Below are 22,416 nucleotides of genomic sequence, written 5' to 3' on the forward strand. Positions count from 1 at the left end.
CCTGAGACATGTTGCACCTGAGGAAGATTAAAGGCTCCTGTAGAATGCTTACAGTGTGTGTGTGTGTGTGTGTGTGTGTGTGTGTGTGTGTGTGTGTGTGTGTGTGTGTGTGTGTGTGTCTGTGTCTGTGTCCGTGTCCGTGTCTGTGTGTGTGTGTGTGGTAATGCACAGGAGGACAGAGAGACTTATCAGTGAGGCATATCACACTCCAGCCCACAGCAGTATTGATCCCACAGCCTGCTCTTAGTCGATCACTTCTGCCTCCAGTGACTCCCTCTCTCCACCACGCTCGTCGTCCCCCCCCCAGCACAAAGCAGTTCCATTTGTATGAGGACTACTGGTAATCACTTCCAACAACCGAAATTTAATTTGACAATCCCCGTTACCAGAGAAATATTGATTCCGCCCGACAACAGGCCATCATCTTAAATCTCTTCTCCTGTTTTTTTTTGTTTTTTTTTTACCCGTTTCTATATCATCTATCAGCTCAATCACCTGACATTTACATCTTGCCGTTGGGGGTGGGGTGCGGTGTTGGGGGGGGGGACCCTCAGGGCAGGGGGTCTCTGTGGGGTCTGAAACACAGGATTCCAGATGGAATGATGCAAGCACCGTTAGGTCTGACATTGACCTTCTGCCTTAACAGCTGTGCCAGCCGTCTAGCACAGCAGCCATCTTAAGTCATCACTGTAGGTGGAGAATGTTTTCATTCAGGTGTTCATTTTCTGGATGCGACATGAACTATCTGCCAAGGCCGAATACAAATGTTTTGAATATCAATGAACAATTGATGAATAGACTCCATGAATAGACTCCATGAATAGACCGCTCTGCCTCGAAGGAAAGGAGTTGACGACTAATGTATTGATTGGTATTGACCTTGAACATGACCTTGGCATCTCAGTGTAATTCAAACTGAAGTATTGTGACATGCTGTCCATGTACCTGTTTATAGTGTCAATCAATCAATCAGTCAGTCAGACAATCAAATGTATGTGTATAGCAAACACATAGACAAATGTCTCAAAGTGCTGTACAGCAAGAACAGTATTAAACAATATAAACGATAAATACAATACAAACAATATGAACTAACACTGAACCATAGCCCCCCCCCAAAAAAAGCAAGCAAAAAACTCCCCAGGAGGGAGAAAAACATAGGTGCACAGTGGCAAGAAAAAAACTCCCTGGGAGGAAGAAACCTTGAGAGGAACCAGACTCCAAGGGGGACCCATCCTCCTCTGGCTGGTCAGGTGCAGTAAACTACTGTGGAATGTGGTGTAGTGTGGTGTCGTGTGGTGCAACCAAGCTATTCATTTCAAGGTTACTTTTCACTTGGCTGATAAGAAAAAATCAACATATGGAATTGCCCCTATATGCTGATCTCAGGTCAGCTTTTTTTCTCCCTTAGTATTGGCAGGAGGGTAAAGTGATCCTAGATCTGTGTTTATGGGTAAGTCCTACCCGGGGTGTGTTCTGTAGGCATTATTCCAGACAGAGGGATTAGGTATGGGCCAGCAGTGGGCACTGAGCTTGTAAAGAGCCTAGGATTAGATGCCAGGATAATAGAAAACCCAGAGTGCTGCTCAAAAGGTAATTTTACACAATCCAAAGTAATTATACCATTGATGCTATGGGGAAGTGGGGAGGGGAATAAAAAATATAACGTATTCAGCATGGATTATAATGTTCCACTTTGTCATCAAGTTATGCATTTTAACCATAAGAGGGGAGACTGCTCTTTAAAGACCACCCCCTGCCCGTGTTATCCTTGTTACACACCCTTGAACTAAATCCCATTGGATTCCCCTATGAGGGCAGGACCAACACACCAAGACTGCCACCCTATAGGCTGTCTGCAGAGCTGTGCTCCCGGCAATCCCCTCCCAGATGTGCGTAATGAGCTGACCCAGATTGCACTTCCTGCCCCCGCCTCGTAAATCGCATTTCTGAAACATGTGCGACATAATGTTGAGACACTCAGTCTCCATGTCAACAGTGGGTATCATAGCAGCATTTCCCCCCAAAGCTCTTCCCCTGCTCAGCCTCCATGTGTCATCTTTATGGTACAAATCCCTGGCCCAGGCTTTTTCTGTATTATCAGTGTCAGAAAAGCATGAAAGAACGCTCACTGTCAAATCGTCTTAGAGAGTGGGGTGTGTGTGTGTGTGTGTGTGTGTGTGTGTGTGTGTGTGTGTCTGTGTGTTTCCTGTGCCTCCGTCCAGAGGCCTGACTGCCCTGAGAGACGGTACTGATCTTCGACACAACCTCTGTTTATTTTTTTTCCAGGTGATCAGTCGGTTTTTTTGACTGGCGAAATAGGCGCGTTACATATATTGCACTGAACATGTCCTCAAAAAGTCCCAACTCCTCCTCAAATGAAGCCATGGCAACAGACCCCCCCCCCAATACCCACCTTGGGTATATTACAAAGAGAACCGTGTGCAGACTAAATCACAAAAGCCAAACGATCAAATGAAAAAGATCATTAGTTACCAAATACATTAGCCCATCAACGTTCCCACTTCCCACTTCCTGTCTGCTGTGTGTCAGCGCGTCTCATTTCCTCTGTAGCCTGTATGAGAGGCAGCACATGCTGTGCTGGGACCGGGTAGGTAGTTAGCATGTAAAACACTGTTACCCAGTGAATCTCTCTCTCTCTCTCTCTCTCTCTCTCTCTCTCTCTCTCTCTCTCTCTCCCAGCTGGCCTCCTTCCTGTCTCTCCTCATTGTCTTTAAAGGCAACTTTGAGAACTTTGCGGAACGAATGAGTTCGTGAATTCTCCGCTCGTGAGAAACAACTGTTTACCTCCTTTGCGCATAGGCACAAACATACCACCATATTGATGGGTTTTTAGTTACAGTAGTAAACACTTCAAATTAAGATGGAGCATCTGCATCTACCCACGGTACAATGAACAGCACACACTGTTTATCCTCTTACAGGTTCATTTTTGCCTTGCTTGTGTTTATTTTAACCATGCAATCGAACAGCCTTCCCCCGTTTAGTTTAATCAAGTTTAGTTCTCCACCATTACTCTCTCAAAAACGCCTTTTGACCTCCGCACAACAGCGTGACCTCTTCCCCCCCCCCCCGGCTCTCCGCTAATGACATCCCCCCTCATCCCCTCTCCTCCTCTCCTTTCATCCCTTCCTCCTCTCCTCATCCCTTCTCATTAGCCCACCTCCACCTCCACGGTCTGCTGGTAGTTATCAGGTCTCTGTCTGGTTGGGTTAGTATAACGTGGCGTAGCCTTGACTTCCTACTCCATTAAGCCCACCACTTGATAGGAGATTTGTGGACCATTAGCCTGATTTGCATTGAAGAAGGATAGGAAGTGGTATGGCTTGTTAAGGGGCCTGGGTGCCATTGATTGGCTGCTGTGGTGTGGCCTGAATGTAATTAGGAGAGAGGGGGGGGGGGGGGGGGGGGGGTGATAGTGGGTCATTAGTACATCAGCCAATAAGAGAGAGAGAGAGAGTAGAGGGAGGTAAGGTAAAGAGAGAGAGATGGAGGAAGAAAGAGAAAGAAAAAAAAAGGGGGGGGGGGGAGGAGGGTGGGGTGGGGGTGGGGTGGGGGGGGGGGTGATGTTAAGACACGTGTTGGCTGTCACTCACCTAATCCTCCCAGTCAATAGTGTCCATAATAAGGAGTGGACAGAGAGAGGTTTGTCCTCTAACACCGCTCCACGCCCCAAAGTCACACAGCCTCGCCCTGCATCACTTAGCCCACCGAACCGAAGCCTGCCATTAAATATGAACCACGCGTCAATCTCAGCCCGCAGCCCCCCATGCGCAAGGACTGTCTGTCTGCGTATGAAGGGTAAAAAGACCGGCCTAATAGAAAGGCCTAGACAGTACAGTAGCTGACTCTGAGCCGTGCCAAAAGCCTATTAGGAGAATAGGATGCAGTGTTTTGTATTAAAGTTTCACCAAGAGCATAATAAAATGCACTGTGCTTCTCCTCTCCGAACATGAATTACAATTAGGTGTGTACTTTGGGTTACCTGCTAAGTAGATGCATAACTGCAGGGGGTGAATTTGTTACACAACAACAATAACAAGGGAAAAATGGGTCTCAACTCTTGCATATTAGAACGGCGTAAGTGAACATGAATGCAACCGAATGAAGGAATGGCTTTTGTCTTATATCAAACGACCGAAGCCCCCTCGGGAATTCAAAAGACCTTGTGTGTGTGGTGAAAATAGATTCTTGTCTCCCACCTTAAGGGGTCTTAAAACACGTCTTTTCAGATCAGGTGAAGGCTCGGTCTATGATCGTTCAAGCGCTTCAAATTACACACAGATGAAAAAGGGAAAGAAAGGGCGGAAAAAAAAGACAATGGTATTAATTCCCTTCTCCCTTCCCTTTCTCCTCCCATTTACCCTTTACTTCAATGACAGTGGTTTCCACAGAGAGGGCTAGGACGACATGAATGGTGATCATTCTGTGCTGTGTCGGGTCAGTGTGTGTTACTCTCCCGGTTCAGCTGACACCGACTGAACCTTAAGATCACTGTTTGCTTACCGATATTCTCCTTTAGGGCGCCATGTCCTTCATACGGCAGATGGCTTCGTCGTGTGTAACATGTGGCACTGGGGTTCAACACCTCCATAGAGCGGTGTTTCTAGAGTTATTTCCCTGTGCTGCTTGTGTGTACACACACGCACACACGCACACTTGGCAAGCAAACACAAAAAGACACCTATATAGAATCAGGACAGATAGATGTTCATCCCCTTAGGACACACACACACACGCACACACGCACACACACACACACGCACACACACACACACACATGCACACACACACACACACACACACATACACACACACACACACACACACACACATACACTCAGCCAAGGTTGCCGGGGGTGAGCAGGTCGTGGTGAGGGGGGGGGTGGATGGGGGCTGGGGAGGAGATGAAGGACTGGTTTATAGCACTGGGGCCCAAGTGCCCTGGCCGTATGAAAACATCAGAGGGAATCTGAAAGGCCATTAAAACGCCTGCTTTTATCGGTGTAATAATCCCTCTCCTCTGCTCTGCCTGCGAGCCCAGCCATTGCACCAACAGCCTTCCGGATTAAGTAGCAGGCCTGACAGGAGGGAGGCTATCAGCTAATGCTGTCTGCACCCAGAGCATGAGGCACCCCCCCCACACATAATATGCACAAACATATTACACCTTTCTGGAGCACAGCACACCACCCACACCGTAGCGCCTGTCTGCGTAAGACCGCACAGAAGACATACTGTCGCACTGTCTCCACGTCATACACATTACTCATCACCCCCTACACACACACACACACACACAGACTCATAACAGAACAAACATTCCACTTTAAGTCACTCACCCACACACTCACTCAGTCTCACACACACACATACACACACACACACACACACACACACACACACACACACACTCATAACAAAATAACGGTACAAACATTCCACTTTAACTCACTCACCCACACACACACACACACACACACACACACACACACACGCACACACGCTATACACTCATCACATTACGTACACTCAACTGTAGAGTTCACACCACACAGTGAACTCGTCGGAGCACACCACACAACATTGCCCATGTTCCACATGGTGGAGCACACTACCCTTGAGCACATACGAGGCACCGCCGCTCTAAAGGTTAGTACACGGGTTCAAACACAGCGGTACACAGTTCACTCCGCAGTGCCAACGGTGAGGAGGAATGTTGGCTGTTTACTATTGACTTTGCAACAATTACCCGACCATATGTGTGTGTAATTAGATAAGGCAGCCAGTTGTTCTCTAATGCGGCAAATCAAATTAACTAAAGATGCCACATTGATTTCTTTGTGTTCCTTAAATTATTCATCTTCACTTGCACTGAGCCAGCCAGCCAGCCAGCCAGCCAGCCAGCCAGCCAGCCAGCCAGCTAGCCACGGAAACAGCATTACAAACAGCCCCCCATGCACCAAAGCCTTCTCCTTTCCTCTCCCCGACGTGTTGGATTTGTTTGTGAGACGTCTTCACCAACGCCTTATAGATATTTTCGCCGCTTCCATTCTGTAGATTGATCCTTAGGAGAGGAGGGAGCGTTTGCAGTGTTATGGAGACGCCAGGAACTCCCATTAACTGAGATTGCCCTGTTCTCCCTGATTGGTTCTCCTCTGTGTTTGAGGCGCTGGGAGAATTCATAAAGCACAGCAGAGGGGGATGTGTGTGTGTGTATGTGTGTGTATGTGTGTGTGTGTGTGTGGGGGGGGGGGGTAGATAGGTAGACAACGGACGGCTTGGGCTAGCTGCTCCATTGATGTCCTGTTCTGCTCCCTGGCATGTAGCTCACAGGGGAGATCAATATGACCTTACCTCCACCGCCTGCTCCTTTGAAACTTAATTACTGATATTCCGCTACAAAGTCATCATAGTCTGGCTGTCAATATTCATCCGGGATCATTACAGGCCTAATAAAAGAGGTTATTTACGGGCGTCTCCGCTGACACCGGGCTATGCCGAGGGATTCGGCTCCAGCCATCTCAATTGTGCCTGCCTCTCTCTCTCTCTCTCTCTCTCTCTCTCTCTCTCTCTCTCTCTCTCTCTCTCTCTCTCTCTCTCTCTCTCTCTCTCTCTCTCTCTCTCTCTCTCTCTCTCTCTCTCTCTCTCTCTCTCTCTCTCTCTCTCTCTCTCTCTCTCTCTCTCTCTCCTCCCAGAAGCGCTGACCTGAAAAAGAAACATTTACAGCAGAAAAACTAGAGGGGGGGGGGGGGGGGGGGGGGGGGTGGAGTGTGAATTCTTCTGCCGTGGCTTTTAATTCTGTGGTCTTGTGTTTGTGGCCTTTCACCACCCCACTGCCAAAAAAAATACAACTTCATTCCCAAATCCCCAAATCAATGTGACCTCTGGTTGCCATTGACATCACCCTCATGACAAACATGTCTCTTGGTTCCTGTCCTCATACGGCCCTCAACGGACAGGCCTTCATGAGGTTATCAAAAATGTACCCTCGTGGCTGTGGTCGTTTCATCTCTGCACTCAATAAGCACTTCAGAGACCTCATGTCCATGCTCTCACTTCTGACATTGTACAGCAGCAATACAACAAGGAGGAGTGCGATTGTCGGAGGATGCCATATGTAAATACAGTCCATAAATCAATAGGCTTCCTGTAATTGAAATTGGTGCCAATCCGGGCCAGGGTGAGTCATCAAAGCTGAAAAAGAGAGACACTGACCCCTGTCGAACAGTGCCGGTACTGCACCCTCACACACACGGCATACACACAGCTCCCCCTTAGTGTCTTGATTAATATGGTCCACTTTACATCAGCCCACTGGAAGCTAATGCACACTGTGCTGCCTTCCCTTAGCAATTAGCAGAGGGGCTGCACCAGCGTTGGATTATCAACAACAGGATGCCTCCTGAAGCGTGTCGAAAACCTGTTGACTTATTCATACGTGTTTACTTTAAAAGCCTCCGGCCTGGTAGTGTGGGTGTGATGCATCAGATCGGAATTAAAAGTAACACATGGGGAGAAAAGAGAGGGTGAAAGAACATACTGGGATGCCACGCCTTGCTATCCTCACAGAGAGGGCTGAAAGGGGAACGGACATGCTGCTGTTTGTGTTAAGACCTATATTAGTCTTTAGGATGTGTACAGTATGTTCTTACTGTATATGTGCAGCAAGTCACCGTACGCAGACATAGATTGATCATAATAGGAGGACCTCTTTGGGGAGATACCTGAATTTGAGTCTTTCTTAAATCTTTATATACACTCACACCGAGAACTTTATTAGGAACACTATACTAATACTGGGTAGAGCCTCCCTTTGGTTGGAATCATTCCTTTGAGATTCTGGTCCATGATGACACGATTGCATCACGCAATTCCGGGGCACTTTCAAGCTGTGTATTTCTCGTTCTACCACATCCCGAAGGTGTTCTATTGGATTCAGATCCGGTGACTAGGAAGGCCACTGAAGAACACTGAACTCATTGTTATGTTCATGAAACCAGTTTGAGACGACTTTTGCTTTGTGACATGGTGCATTATCATGCTGGAAGTAGCCATTAGAAGATGGGTAAATTGTGGCCATGAAGAGATGCACATGGTCAGCAACAATACTCAAATAGGCTGTGGCATTCAAGCGTTGATTGATTGGTATTAACGGGCCCAAAGTGTTCCAAGAAAACATTCCCCACACCATTACACCACCTCTACCATGAGAAAGTTTACAGGTGTTCCGTGAGTGTAGATCCTAATGCTTTGCTCTCTCTCTCTCCCTCTCTCTCTCTCTTTCCTTCTTCAGAGACCCCAACAAGCCAGTTCCACAGGACACCAAATTCATCCACACCAAGGCCAACCGCTTCGAGGAGGTGGCCTGGTCTAAGTACAACCCCCAGGACCAGCTGTACCTGCACATCGGCCTGAAGCCACGCGTCCGTGACCACTACCGCGCCACCAAAGTGGCCTTCTGGAAACACCTGGTGCCCCACCTGTACAACCTCCACGACATGTTCCACTACACCTCCACCACCACCAAAGTGCCCCCGCCCGAGACCACCCAGAACTCCCTGTCCACCAAGAGGCCCAACGGCAAGGTCTGGCCCTTCAACACCAAGCGGCCGCCCATCTCCACGGCCTACAACGGTGAGGATAAGGAGTCGTGGAACGGCGATGAGGACAGCCCCCTGGTGGTGGAGAACCCCAGGGATTACTCCACAGAGCTCAGCGTGACCATCGCTGTGGGAGCCTCGCTGCTGTTCCTCAACGTGCTGGCCTTCGCCGCGCTCTACTACCGCAAGGACAAGAGGCGGCAGGACTCGGGCCTCGGCCAGCCCAGCCCGCAGCGCCAGACCACCGCCAACGACATCGGCCACCACGCGCCCGAGGAGGAGATCATGTCCCTGCAGATGAACCAGACGCACCACGAGTGTGAGGCGGGGAACCCCAACGAAGGAGCCCTGCGTCTGGCCTCGCTGCCTGACTACACCCTCACCCTGCGCCGCTCTCCGGACGACATCCCCCTCATGACCCCCAACACTATCACCATGATCCCCAACTCCCTGGTGGGCATGCCCAACCTGCACCCCTACAACACCTTCACCGCTGGATTCAACTCCACGGGCCTCCCCCACTCCCACTCCACCACCCGCGTATAGCTTTAAGGAGGACAGCAGCAGACGCAGGAAGGAGGGACGGTGGAGGACGAGGGGAAGAGGATTCTGTTTTATAAATATCTCGGGGGGGATGGGATGGGAAGGGCAAGAGTGGGATTAAAAAGTAAAAAGATTTAACTAGACTTTTACTATGAGGAGAGTCACTGAAAGCTCTCTGTGGATGTCAAGATGTGCAGAGCTGCCAAAATCAAACTGCTTCTCCTCCCTCGACAGGGAGGGGTCTTTCTGCAGTGTTTTTTTTCTAATAATCATTTTAAAAGCCTTTTTAATCAGACTGGGGGAGATTTCAACACTTTTTTCTTGAATTCATAACAAAAACAAAGAGAAGTGCTTTTTATTTCCCATCTCTCTGTCTCTTGCGGGAGACCCGTCTGGAACAATGGCCTCTACAACAATATTCGCATAATGTTTGAGTCGCTTGTTTTGTTTTTCATTTCAATGCCTTACAAGAGCTTGTTTCTTTTCTCTCATCATTTCTATTCGTCCCTGAGACTATTCCGTGTGGAGTGTGTGACATGTTGACATGACTCAAAGGCGAGTGACTGAATCCACAATGGGAACCAAGAGAAAATGCAGATGTAGAGGCAACTTGTTTTTCTGTTGCATATACCCACACAACAACCACACAAATTGTGTTATCTTTTTTAGCTCCAATAGAAATGATTTGTCTGGAATAGACTCTGCCAGAAGACGAGAATGCAGAGATAAAGACAATGTTACTGTGATTGTTTTGTTAAGAAAAAAAAGTGCATCTTTTACAACCAATTTATCTGTTAAGCTATCTGATCTTATCTCCACGAAGTATGCACTTGCACACATTGCTCAGAGCACCTGTGTGTTTGTGTGCATACGAACATGGTTGTGTATGTGTGCGTGCGAGTGTGCTTGAGAGAGCAAGAGAGAGGAAGAGAGAGATTGTGTGAATGCAGGAGAAAGAGAGAGTGTTTCCTTTGCGTGTGTGTGTGTGTGTGTGTGTGGGTGTGTGGGTGTGTGTGTGGGTGTGTGTGTGCTTGCACCTGTTTTTGCGTTTGTAGGGTGTTTTATGTGGTGGGTTGGGGTGGGGGCTGGGGTTCTTTCTCATGTTGTTGATTTGGTTCACCACCAGTAGTGTTGCCGCTGCGTCTCTGGGTGTCTGTCTTTGCGAAATAGCACTTTTGTTATTTTAAAAAGTTATATATGTCTAATTTTGCTTAAAGATTACAAAAATAAATCTATTATTTTACGTGTAAGAGAAAAAAAAATAGCTAAAGATTCAACTGAACTAACTGATATGATTCCATTGACTTTGTAAGAGTTCCTCTTAAAAGCAGACAGTGGCCTGTTTGCACTGAATAAACCTACATCAGTGCACACTTGTATTTCTTTGAATATATATATATAAATATGGGCATACATACATATATGTATAGGGCTTCTACAGAGATACTACTACCCATTATCTACTGTACAAGTAAACTACTGTTTTTATCAAACTGAAAGCACGAACATGAACAAGGTCATTTCTGTGTATGTGCTATTGTCATTTGGAACCTCCCAAGTTAAGACCACTCTCTGTGTCTTTGTTAGAGCTCTATATGTATATTTATGTATAAATATATTTAATATTTATTTATGTATACCAGATGCATACATGCTGATTGTGCCATGTGCCAAATTAAAACCGTAAAAATTGAGAAGAGAAAGTTTCACTAAACCTTATTTCTTGTGCTGAACTTTTCTTATTATTTTTTTATCAAAGTTCCAGTTCTCCTTTTTCATATATCATTTCCGTTTGGATTGAGAATCATGGTTTTGGAAAAATACCCCAAACAGTGTTTACAATCTTAACGTTTTTCTCTCTATCCCATCACTCTCTCTCCATAACTGAACCCTTGAGAAAAGCAGGCTAAAAGCTTCCTGGGAAACGCTGGAAATTAGAGTTGTGATTGATTCCCTACTGAGAAAGTAGTTGGTATGGGGGGAGGGGGACTTTATACCCTTGGTGCAAAGGATGACACATTTGAGAAACCATGGAATGACACCTATGGTCGGTGTATCTAATTATTGAGATCCTGCAGCGCCAGACAATATGATGTCTAGTCTGTCTATCACAGACGAAGCCTGCAGCAGACAGGAGAGAGGGTTATCTGAGGGGAAGTGATGTAGAGTCATGTTGATCTAAATTGTGTGGGCTCTCCTCAATAAACCCCCCTCCTGAACAGAATCAGAGCAGCAGACAAAAAATACCTGGACTGTGCTCCTACTGCCTAAACTAGAGATGGCTGAAGTTGCCCTTAGACTAAGATCATTCTAAGATCATTTATTTGTCTGCCTCCTAATGGTTAGGTTGAGGAGGGTAACAGAACTGATATCTGAGCCTGAGGGCATCTCTAAAAGGAGCGTTTAGACCAGTGTGGGCTATTGATGGGTTGGGTCATTTCTTCTGGATCATAATGACTGGGGTTGCGGCTAGAAACATAGATTTTGTCATTTGGTAGGGTCAAAAGAAAATTCCAGAATCTTCAAGCAGCACAAAAGGTTAGGAACCACTAATAGTGTCCAGTGAACCGAGACCTAGATCTCCATGAGTTTCAGGACATCCTTGCAGATGAAGGGCTGGGTGACTCTGCTTAATTAATAGGCTAGAAATCGCTCTACCATACTGTCCTTTCCTCTGAACTGAGCCTGCAGTACACAAGAGGTCAGTTTCCATTGGCTCCGCAGCAAAACAGACCGAAATGCAGGGCTATAATTGGGTAGTTGCTGCGATATCAAAGCACAGAAATGATTTGGGAGAGGAGCTGGTTATTTTGCCTGGTAGTTTTTCCACATATACAGCAGAGCAGACGTCAATGGGTATTTGCAGGACTGGACAGTGTCACCTAGGGGAGAGGGTTGGGGATATACTGCCCTGAGTAGCTCATTCTAATTAGTGCTTGACCAGGGGGAAACATGGGCAAACTGTAATAATGTGGTACAGCGAGAGTAAACCGGGTCAACTCACATTGTAACCAGATACCTGAAGGCTTCATTAGGCCCTGACGAACTGCTGTACATTATAACAGGGTAATATGATGTTGTCGTTACAGTATTTCAGCAGAGTGTAAAAAAAAAAAAGTGTTACTACAGACTTGGGTTTTTTTCTGTTCAGTAAGTACTGACATCATTCCTGGATTGCCTGAAAAGCCTTAGTGGGTTTGAGACTGCTTCGACAGCGTAGAGGCAAACCAAGCCCAGAAAATGGATGTGCCAAATTACAAAGTGCCACCCGTAGGGAGCCCAGTGCAGGTGTGAAGGAGGAGGTGTTTGTGTGTGTGTGTGTGTGTGTGTGTGTGTGTGTGTGTGTGTGTGTGTGTGTGTGTGTGTGTGTGTGTGTGTGTGTGTGTGTGTGTGTGTGTGTGTGTGTGTGTGTGTGTGTGTGTGTGTGTGTGTACAGGCAGTTTAGGTTTGTTTAGGTTGTTGTGTTCCTCTGCTGAATAAAATAACATGATGAATATTTCCTATTGGTGGTCAGTGTAGAACAGGGGTCTCAAACTCGACTTACCTGGGGGCCGCTGGAGGTAGAGTCTGGGTGAGGCTGGGCCGCATCAACACCAAATCTCTCTGCATACCATTGAGCTAACTCTGGTGTCCATGTTACTCCACCTGTCTTAATTCTTAACATCAAGTGCATTGTCTCATGTTTTATGTCTTTTAATTTCTTGCTCTTTTTGATTAAATTGTTCTTGGTAAATTTGTTTTCTTTTGCGATCGCACATATCTGTCCTTTTTCCTTTTCTTTATTTCTCTTGTAATAATAATCTAGAACTTCTTCTTTATAATATTCAGGTTCTAACCACCATTTAGCTTTTGTTCATGCCGCCCATCTCATACTATTTGCTATCCATGTAATTCTTTTCCCTTTCCTATTGCAACACTCCGCTGTCTTTATTAGGTCACTGATTACTCTTGTTGAGTCCGCCCACTTCCTAAGTCCTCTGTACCAGTCCTCTGCACTGGGTGACAGGATAGATTTTCCTTCCACTTGGTGTCACTCCGGAATCACGTTTCAACCAAGTGACTAACGTTGCTAATTCGCGTTGGCTAACTTGTCAACAAACACCACCGATAGCTGTCAGGAGCCTGAGCTATGGTAGCCCATAAGTGATTAAAAAAAAAAAAAAAACGCCGCGTGTGATAAAAAAAAAAAAAAGGTGCGTGTGACAAAAACGCGCAGGTCGCACTAACACTAAACTTTGATGTCAAGTAGGAGGCCACAAAATATCGTCCGCGGACCGCAAGTTTGAGACCCCTGGTGTAGAACATATCCACAGATCAAGGCACTCCTGTAGTATTTTTAGCCTGTTTTTCTTCAGGGGCAATTATGTACATTTCCAAAAATATCATAGTAGTTCTAATTGTATTAGATTTTCCAAAACAACATCCAACAGACAAGTTTTTCGAAACAGCAAAGTAAAAAACTCAATATATTTTTCAGGTTTGCTGATGACAGAAAGCAACACCATACACAGGAGCTGTGTGAGTAACCAAACCTAGATATTTAGAAACATTTGTCATTAAAGATAGATTAAATCAACGAAAAGAACAGTCTTTGACTCCAAATAAGTTTTTCGGTCATATGGGAATAGATCTCTCCTTATCTCAAAGTGACTGTACTTAATAAAGACGCCCTGTTATGAGTATATCAATGTTTATGTCCATAGAATGTATTGATAATCATGAAAACCGAAGTCAGATAATCAAAATAAAATATCTATTCATATTTTCTATATTTCATTGTGACTATTGTGAATGCAGAAAATGACAGAACCGTGTGTCCTGATTATTCTATTCAGTGTGGATAGACAGTGCAGTGCAAGCAGCAGCCAGAATACTTTAATAAGGCTTTTTTGTTTAGATTGTTACAGGTTGTACGGGTCAGAAACTGTTTTTTTCTAACCTTGAATGTGAATTCATTTATGTTAGAAGTTCAACAGAAAATGAACTGTAACTTTCAAGTACAGTACAATACAGCAGAGTACAGTACAGCAGGGTACAGTAGAGTACAGTACAGTAGAGTACAGCAGAGTACAGTACAGTACAGTACAGCAGAGTACAGTACAGTACAGTACAGCAGAGTACAGTACAGTACAGTACAGTACAGCAGAGTACAGTACAGTAGGCCGACTGCATCTCCGCTCAGCTCTAGTCCCAGCTGTACTGTACCACTGAGTAAAGCTGCCTGTCGACTCAGTAATGATCTGGCCTTTCTAAGATGGATGGCCTGGAGAAATCACGGAGGCCAGAGAGACTCCATCCTATATGCTCTCAGTGTATGTGAGGCAGGATGCACAGGTAACAACATCCACCCACCAGCTACTGTGCCGTAAATCTCTGAAGAGTATCACTCATGTAGCCTGTCTGATAAACAACTATACTAGGAGACGGGTTCGAAAGTTATTTATTTCCTATAGCTCAGAATCAGTGTTATTATTCAATGTCCCATTGTGGGTTAGGAGGGAAAGGGCAAGAGGTCCAATGTCTCAAGGCATCCCCTCAGGGTGCTAGTAGCAGTGTGCAGGCTACGATGAGACCAGCTATAGAACATTATATTCCCCTTCTAGAACATTCAAATGCCACACTAGTCTCCAACGTTCAATTGCATAAATGCTGTGTACAACATTCATTTTAATATAGCTACTAGAAAACAATTTGTGTTCTGTTCTCCATATCTCTGGGCTGCATCGGCTGTTTTTGACCATCAGATGGCAGTCCACTAGTGGCTTTGTTAGATCAGTCTGCTGATGTGAAAGGCGAAAGCAATTCAACACAAGGATAAATGTAGCCCAGTAAAGTGATCCATACTAATCCTGTACTAACACATTTCATCTTTCATATCACGTACGAGTTCCTTTTCTAAGCTGTATCCTCCATCACTGGCATTCAAGATGGATGGGTAAAGCCAATTCTCTCCAGTAAAAGCTTATTATCTCAGATGCTGTGTGCACAGAACGCAACGTCTAACACTGTCCTACTCCTGACAGAATGAAACAACAAGAACGTTTGTCTCATCAAGTCTCCTCGTCCAGTTATCAAAGAGACAACACATATCTCACTAACAATTTCATCGATGGTGATATTTAGGATTTTAACGAGCATATCTTTGGGGCTCTTTGTCACATTCTGAGGCTTTGTTAAGAGCTGTCTCTTGCCATTAGATTAATAGTTCATGGCCCTAGTGACTTGAAAGTGGGAAGAGTTAACTATGGCGTCAACAACAAATTCCAACTCAGCAATAAGGTAATGCTTCATTTGAAGTCCAGAGAGGGCGACGCATGTGACATTCCGCTGGAATGAATATCTTAGAGAGGAATTCCCCTGGTTTCCTGTTCCACACAATGGGACCTGCAGAGAGAGAACTAAACAGGAAATAGCATGGTTACCTATAGAAGGGAATCTGTGGTTTTCTCTCTCAAAGAATGGATCATGGCTGCATTCTTTGAATATTTCCCTTCACAGGGATTTATATTCAAAGGGGATGCTTTTTTTTTGTACCATTTCTAAACTGGATGATTACAAACAATCCATCATATAATTCCTCTAAATGGTCTATGTGGGTGGTTATAACCTTGTGACAGTCCTTGAATTTGCCAACTCATTCCAAACGAAAAAGTCATATGAGGCATTTGTCATAATGAGGTCATCAAAAGAATAACTTTCCAACGTTCCACATTTTGTTAGATTTTTTGGCTCAAGTTCCCCTTTTTTCAACCCTGTGTGAACTCTCCAGCTCTCCAGCAATAACAGTCCAATGAGCCGGCGAGCTCACGACTCCGGCTCCGGGCTCTGGGACTGTTTTTCATTATGTAACGCTCTCCTGTCAAACCATGACAGTTCATCTGGGGGGAAATACTGATTCCCTATGAGAGCTTTGTTAGCTGAGACCATTTGGGGAGCTCTCAGGGGAACCACACTGTTCAGGTCTCTCATTAAACAGATGACAGACGGACACTGTGCAACGCATACTGTACACTAGCCTAGACTCAGCTGTGATATTCTCTCCTCATATGCCCTGGCCTGCTGCTTATTATTCTTCTCTCTGTGAAAAGTGCAGTTCAGTTGATAGCATTAAACCTGTGTGTTTACTCTGTAATTACTACAGTCACGTTGTATTATCATGATATGACATAATCAAGTAATTGCTTTGTAAGTAATTGCTTTGTGAGTTCAGCGGTTGTTGTGGACGAAGCTGGGAAAGGCAAGCATGATATCTGTCTGTTCATTTGGACTGATATGTTATATCAATTCAGCTCAATGTCATGGCTCTATCCATCATGTATCTCCCTGTCATTTGGATAAACAAGGTGACGTACAGACATTTGACCTCCAAACTCCCAGTCCACAGCCACTAACAACATAACAATTCGCAAAAGGGGGTAGTCCCTGATTTGACAAATGAAATACATCAGATCATATTGGGTAATTTCCCCCAGAGAGGATAATAAGACTCTAATCAGACCGTGATGATGTCCCTAATGCAAACTGATTATAATGTAGATCAGTGCAGGTGAGCATTCATGGTTTCTGACAGCTGCATCAGATACATGGAGGGAGATGATAGTGTGGCACAGTGGGGGGTTTCCAGAAAAAAGGAACTAAATCAGGGTTTTTCGGTCATTTCTGACTTTTTTGGCAGACTGTCCACACTAGTTTTACAAGCGACCCATTTCGGATAAACGTGAGGGATAGTGAGAAGTGAGAAGGCCAAGCAACGGCCTTTCAGTTTCATCTGCCCTTCACAACTGTATAGTTCTTCACATTGGCTCTTATTAGTATGCTTTCACCACCTCTGAACAGGAAACGCCCTACTTAATTGAGCAAAAAACTTTTTTAGGGGAAGTTCCAAATGTTGTAGCCAATGTTGTTTGTCTCTTTAGCAACAACTGTGGCCTCAATCAGTCACCAGATCCTTTCAGTGATTGGAGCCAGGACAGCTCTTTATTTTGAAGTCTCAATTTGAAGCTCTAATCTGCATCCTAAATTATTTGTCTCTCTTGTCTTTCTTTCTCTCCACCCGCCCCCCCCCCCACCCCCCCTCCCTCCCTCAGTCCAGTCCAGTGCCAACTCCTGTTCTGGTCACTGGGGTTGAACGGTTGGACTGAGTTCAGAGAAGAACTCTCAGAACAAAGTGTCTTTAATGAGACATAAACAGACAAAGAACAGTATGTTTAAACTGTTCAGCCGCCCCTTCCTTTAAGGAAACGTTTGCTAAAGTGGACACAACCTGTGACGCAACACCTAAAGCCAGATCCTCACTTTTCGTTTGGCCAGAATTCAATTTGCAAGAGGGTAAAAGCTGCATGATACACATCACGTCTATAGCCACAAGATTCAGTGGTAATGATATCATCATCCTTTTCTTTAAACAATGTTGCTGTACCTCGATGACAGAGAAGAGACATTGGAGCTAGTTACATAATAGACATCTGGTATGCCTGTTAAAATTGATAAACAAAAGCAGAAAAATAATGTTTGCATTTTTGACTGAAGCAGCTGTAGGAGGATGGATTTCAGGGAGATTGTTGTGGGGAAATCAAAGATGTGCAAAGAACGGTTTCAGTTCTTTCATGAGGTATTTCAGATGAGAAAAACAAAATACCTTTTCTTTTAGGCCTATTTAAATCGACTGTCAGCAGCTACCTCTCAGAGTAAGTTATAGTCTTGTCACTCTCCCCCAAGAGCCCTCTCAAAACAATAAGGAGCAAAGACTAAATCACTATTGTTTTGGTCTCGGCACAAATGACGCACATCCCACCTTAAGAGTCTAAAGACAGCGTCGGAGCTAAATTTGTGGATTTCCTGATTTGTTGGCAGAACTGAAACTCACAACATAATAAGAGTAGGCATACAGGAAGTATAGTCCCAGACAGAGGGGAGAGGTGAAGGGCTCCATAGTCATGTGGTGTGACACTGGTGTCAACCCTGTTTAAGGCTGACAGGGAAGGTGTATGCTCGCTACATCCCATTCTGTGCGGATCTGGCAGAGCAATAAATGCTTTTGGACAGCAAAAAATGCTTCAGCTGTGCAATACACATAGGAGGATATGAAGTATCGGATTTGTTTTTATACATGGATATCCAGATATCAAACAGTTCCCACTGACTCTGTAATTGAAAGTCTCATGGCGTAGCGAACCATTCTTGGTTTGTTTCTACTATGAATTTGTTTATTTGGAAAACAAAATACAACAGCAACGGTCTTTGGAAAAAGTAGCTTTATTGCTCTGTGCATTCCTCTGTACAATCTCATCATTACTCATAAGGTAGAGCACTCATACACATCTTTTTGTCGTATAGGCAAATGTACATCACTTTATCAATCAACTACTGTACAATGAATACATATCATATCCTCAGAAAGAAACAGCTCATATTTGATGTTCCAACTTGAAATGGGGAACTTTGTGACTTATGTACAGTACAATACAGTTCAATTACAGGGGGGATTTTCCAACACATTGGGCGGTGCAGTATAATACAGGCATCTTTCAGGAAACATCAGGTTGGCATGAACCCACGAACCACAAGACTGTGATGAGTGTATGTCCTCTCGTACAAGAGGTAATACCTCTGACTAAAGACAGCTGCATTCAATTCTGAACATGTCACAGGTGTTTCTTTGTTGAAGCGACGTTGTCTCGCCGCCGGGTCTGTTCTTGCGTTAGGAACACGGTGCCCTTTAATTCCCGATGTTAACCTTTTCCCTGAAGCAGCCAGGAGGGTGGGTGCCTTCTCAGAACTGCCCCTGTTCAGATCTGTCTGTCAGTCTGTTCTGTTCCTCAGTAGCCAACCGCGCTGCCTCTGGCCTGTTCTCGCTCTGCTTCACGTGGGCTCAGCCTCTCTCTCTCTCTCTCTCTCTCTCTGCTCACATCTCTGTCAGACAGATAAAGTTGTGACAGTTCAGTATCCGGTGAAATGAAAAAAGCGTACACACACACAGACAAACACACACACACACACACTCATTAGCATGCAGAAGCCTGGTGTAGATGCCGGGGGAGTTATGATTCATTGGTAACGGCACTTCTCTGTGCGTCTGGCCTGCTGATAGCACCGAGTGTGGGTGTGTGTGTGTGTGTGTATGCGTGCATGTGGCGGCCACTGAAACACCACTGCCCTTCTGCTGATAGCAGGAACATGGTGCTACTTATGTACTCTTGCAGGCTATTATCACTGGAGGGCGTGTAGATAGCCCACCTGAGCCCCCCAGACATGGCATTTACACACAAGAGGTGCTCTGTGATTAAGGGCTATGCTGCAGGGATGAGATGTGGAGGCTACAACACACAGTTTGTATGTCAATGGGAAGGGAAATAAATATATTCTCTATTAAGTCTGAACCATCAGAAGCCAATGTGGGCAGTAGATTTTACTGGGAGAAGGCCATGGAGAATGTTAAAAAAAGAGGCTTCTATCTGAATATACAAGTAATAAAACTGTCAGTGTGGGGGAAATTCTTTAGATGCATACCGGCAAGTTCCCGGTCCAAACTGTCGATGAAACTCTGGAGGTCCCTTGTGTCTCCAAGTTTGGCTGCAGACAGAGAAGGGGGAAAAAGAACAGAATGTGAGAAAAAAAAAAAAGAATGGAGAGAGTAGAGGAATGGAACATTTCTGTGGAGAAACGCAGCTCAGTTCATTGGCATTTCCTTTGGACCGAGGGAGGAAATTGTAACCCAATTCCCAGAATTACATAAGGAGATTCAACCACATTCACAGTGGAAAAAGAATGTTCCTTTTTCCCCCCATTTCAACTACCTTGGATAAATGATATCTATAACAACCTATAATCCTAAGAGCCATAGATCCAGTATGCCTGTATCCCCTCTCAGGATCCTTCTCCTGTGTGGCTAATTATGTGTTAAGCATGGCTAATTATGACTTATGTAATGTGCCGTAGCTTAGACAGCCAGACTAATGGCCGCCTTGCCCAACCATCCCCCTGCTGTCTTCCATTAACATTAAACATTATTCTTCTCATCTCCATTAGAGAATGTGCCCGCATCCACCCCCCCCCACCTCCTATATTATGTATCTGTTTCTGCCTACACCCCAGGCCCCCTCCACACACACAAACACCCCCCCCCCCACCTCCCCCGCCCCCCCCAGACTCTTATCTAAGGTAAGTGCTCAGGGCCCATTATTCCAACCCTAAGCAGACACCCTCAGATGACCCAGAAAGCCCTGCATGGGGACGTCCCAAGACAGGACAGTCTGAAGAGCCAGGCTTTGTTGTGTAAAAACAAAGTGATCTATGTAAATGCACTAAGGAGTCTGTGTAAGAGTGATAGTGATCTGTGTAAGAGGCTAAGAGGGACAGTGATCTGAGTGAATGCGATCTCTATCTGGGGGGAGATAGGTTGACGCTCGGTGATGGGTCTACTCTAGTACCTTTCGGTGCCACTGTTATGCCTGCGGTGTGGAGCTCCTCCTCACTGGTGTTCAAACTGTTACCCAGAGATGCTTCACTGCCTGGGGGGGGGAGAGGGAGAGACAGAGAGGGAGGAGAGAGAGAGAGAGAGAGGGGGGGGGGGGGGGGGGAATTAGACCACAGGAATCCTGCACATCCAAACGTGGCATAGGAACTGGACCAAAGTGTACACCGCAGCAATGAGAGGAAAGTATTTGCTCACGTTCCTCTGCTCCCAAGTGTGATTTTTAGTGACGGAACATTCTGGTTGAAATGATGCATCACTTGCTTCCATAATGATCACACTTGGGAGGAGTAAACAGTAAGAGGAGATTCCCTTTCTTTTCAGGTAGATCACACAACTTTAATATTAAGGATTATGATAGACTATGTCACACATACGCATGTATGGGGAGAGGGAAGGGAGGGAATGGATGTGATGAATGTGATGGATGATCAAAGGTATTAGTACTGTAACTTCTGTTATTAAAGTAATGCCTTACAGGCTGAATAAGATGCAAAATAAGAGACTATAATGAGACTTTTCTCATGTAATCACTAATACAATGGCAAGCATGAGCTGGGCATTCAGTGCATTAATTAGAATAAAATACTATTCTCTACAATAGTGCTACTATTTCAATCCATGATAATTAGTGATGGGCATATTGGCGTCAATGAATGGTGTCAGACTGCACTGGTGGGCGCTAGCCGTGGTGACTTTCTCCTTGTTTTCACTGTCTGAGTCATCAGTTGAAGCACGAACAAAACAACTGCCTCCTCCGCATCTATTATAATATCTATCATCTTGTTAATCGGAGACTTTTGGACGTGCAGTAGTGTGATGCGCGATGATTATAGATCTCAATAATGGTTTTAGACCTATTACTCACTGTAATCTGAGTTGTCCTCAACCCCGCTGTCGCTCACCCAGTCGTCTCCCAGCCCGGTGCGCAGTTTGGCATCGCTCAGGAGCCGCTGGTAGGCGTACGTCGTGCTGCGGGAAGGCGCCTTCAGCTCCTCCACAACGTCGTGGAACTCCTGGAACAATTCTTCAAGCTCCAGCTCCAAATCTGAAGGAGGCATTTGGAATGTTAGTTTTATGGAGGGAAAATATTAGGCCAAATATTATTCGTTATTCTAATACATTTTGAGTAAGCTTGACTGTATGTGTATCAAAGTAGGCTATGCGTCTTATTAATCACTTTTGAAATGTAATGTTTTCCTTTTTTTTTCTTCTTTTTTTTGTATTTTAGTATTTTACTGTAGCTATTCGACATCTGATACATATATGAACTGTACGTGCATTGTAAGTAAAACAACTAAAAGGACTCACCGGTGAAGTTCTCTGTGGACATTCTTACAGACGGAGTAGGCTACGAGAAAGTCTCAATAGTTTCAAGTTGACAGGTGGGCTCCCACGTTTATACGACCCCTCAACGGAATAAGACGCGCACGGTATCACCCAATGAGATCACAGAGTGGCTTCTGAGGTTACAGTAGTCAGAGAGAATGGGCGTCTCGAAAACCGATAGGAAAAAACTTTTACCCTAAAACGTAACGGAACAGAAGCCAGAAATAGAATCAGATTACGTAACTTTTTTGTTTTTTTATAGTCTTTTCATTTTTCTGAACTATTTTCCCGTGCGTCACAGAAATCCAACTCCATCATGCATTATTTGGTGTCTAAAAGGGGTCGGAATAATGACGTGTGGTTTTGCTCAAATAAATCATATTCAGACCTTTAACAGTGCTGTAGCCCAGTATACGTAGCCATTTGCTGTGCCATATATTATTTCCC

General features: G+C 45.1%; 2 protein-coding genes across 12 annotated transcripts in view; one reads left to right on the top strand and one right to left on the bottom strand.

Annotated features, from left to right (window-relative positions):
- Positions 1–9,170, top strand: part of nlgn3a (neuroligin 3a) — a gene marked incomplete at both ends in the record, with an annotated part of 89,172 nt that extends 80,002 nt beyond the window's left edge. For all 11 annotated transcript variants that reach the window (XM_083685646.1, XM_083685649.1, XM_083685654.1 and 8 more), the window contains one exon: positions 8,318–9,170. In XM_083685646.1, the coding sequence (XP_083541772.1) occupies positions 8,318–9,170 (853 nt within the window). The remainder of the gene's footprint in view (positions 1–8,317) is intronic.
- A 9,236-nt stretch (positions 9,171–18,406) lies between these two features.
- On the bottom strand, positions 18,407–22,089 carry LOC310816490 (regulator of cell cycle RGCC). Its single transcript, XM_083686721.1, has 5 exons — positions 21,952–22,089; positions 21,509–21,688; positions 20,597–20,677; positions 19,677–19,739; positions 18,407–19,079 (listed from the first exon to the last, which is right to left on the bottom strand). The coding sequence occupies exons 1-5, from the start codon at positions 21,971–21,973 to the stop codon at positions 19,072–19,074; spliced, it is 354 nt and encodes a 117-aa protein (XP_083542847.1). The 5' UTR covers positions 21,974–22,089; the 3' UTR covers positions 18,407–19,071.
- Positions 22,090–22,416: the final 327 nt, after the last annotated feature.

This window comes from Argentina silus (genome assembly GCF_951799395.1).
Source record: "Argentina silus genome assembly, chromosome: 15".
Classification (NCBI taxonomy): domain Eukaryota; kingdom Metazoa; phylum Chordata; class Actinopteri; order Argentiniformes; family Argentinidae; genus Argentina; species Argentina silus.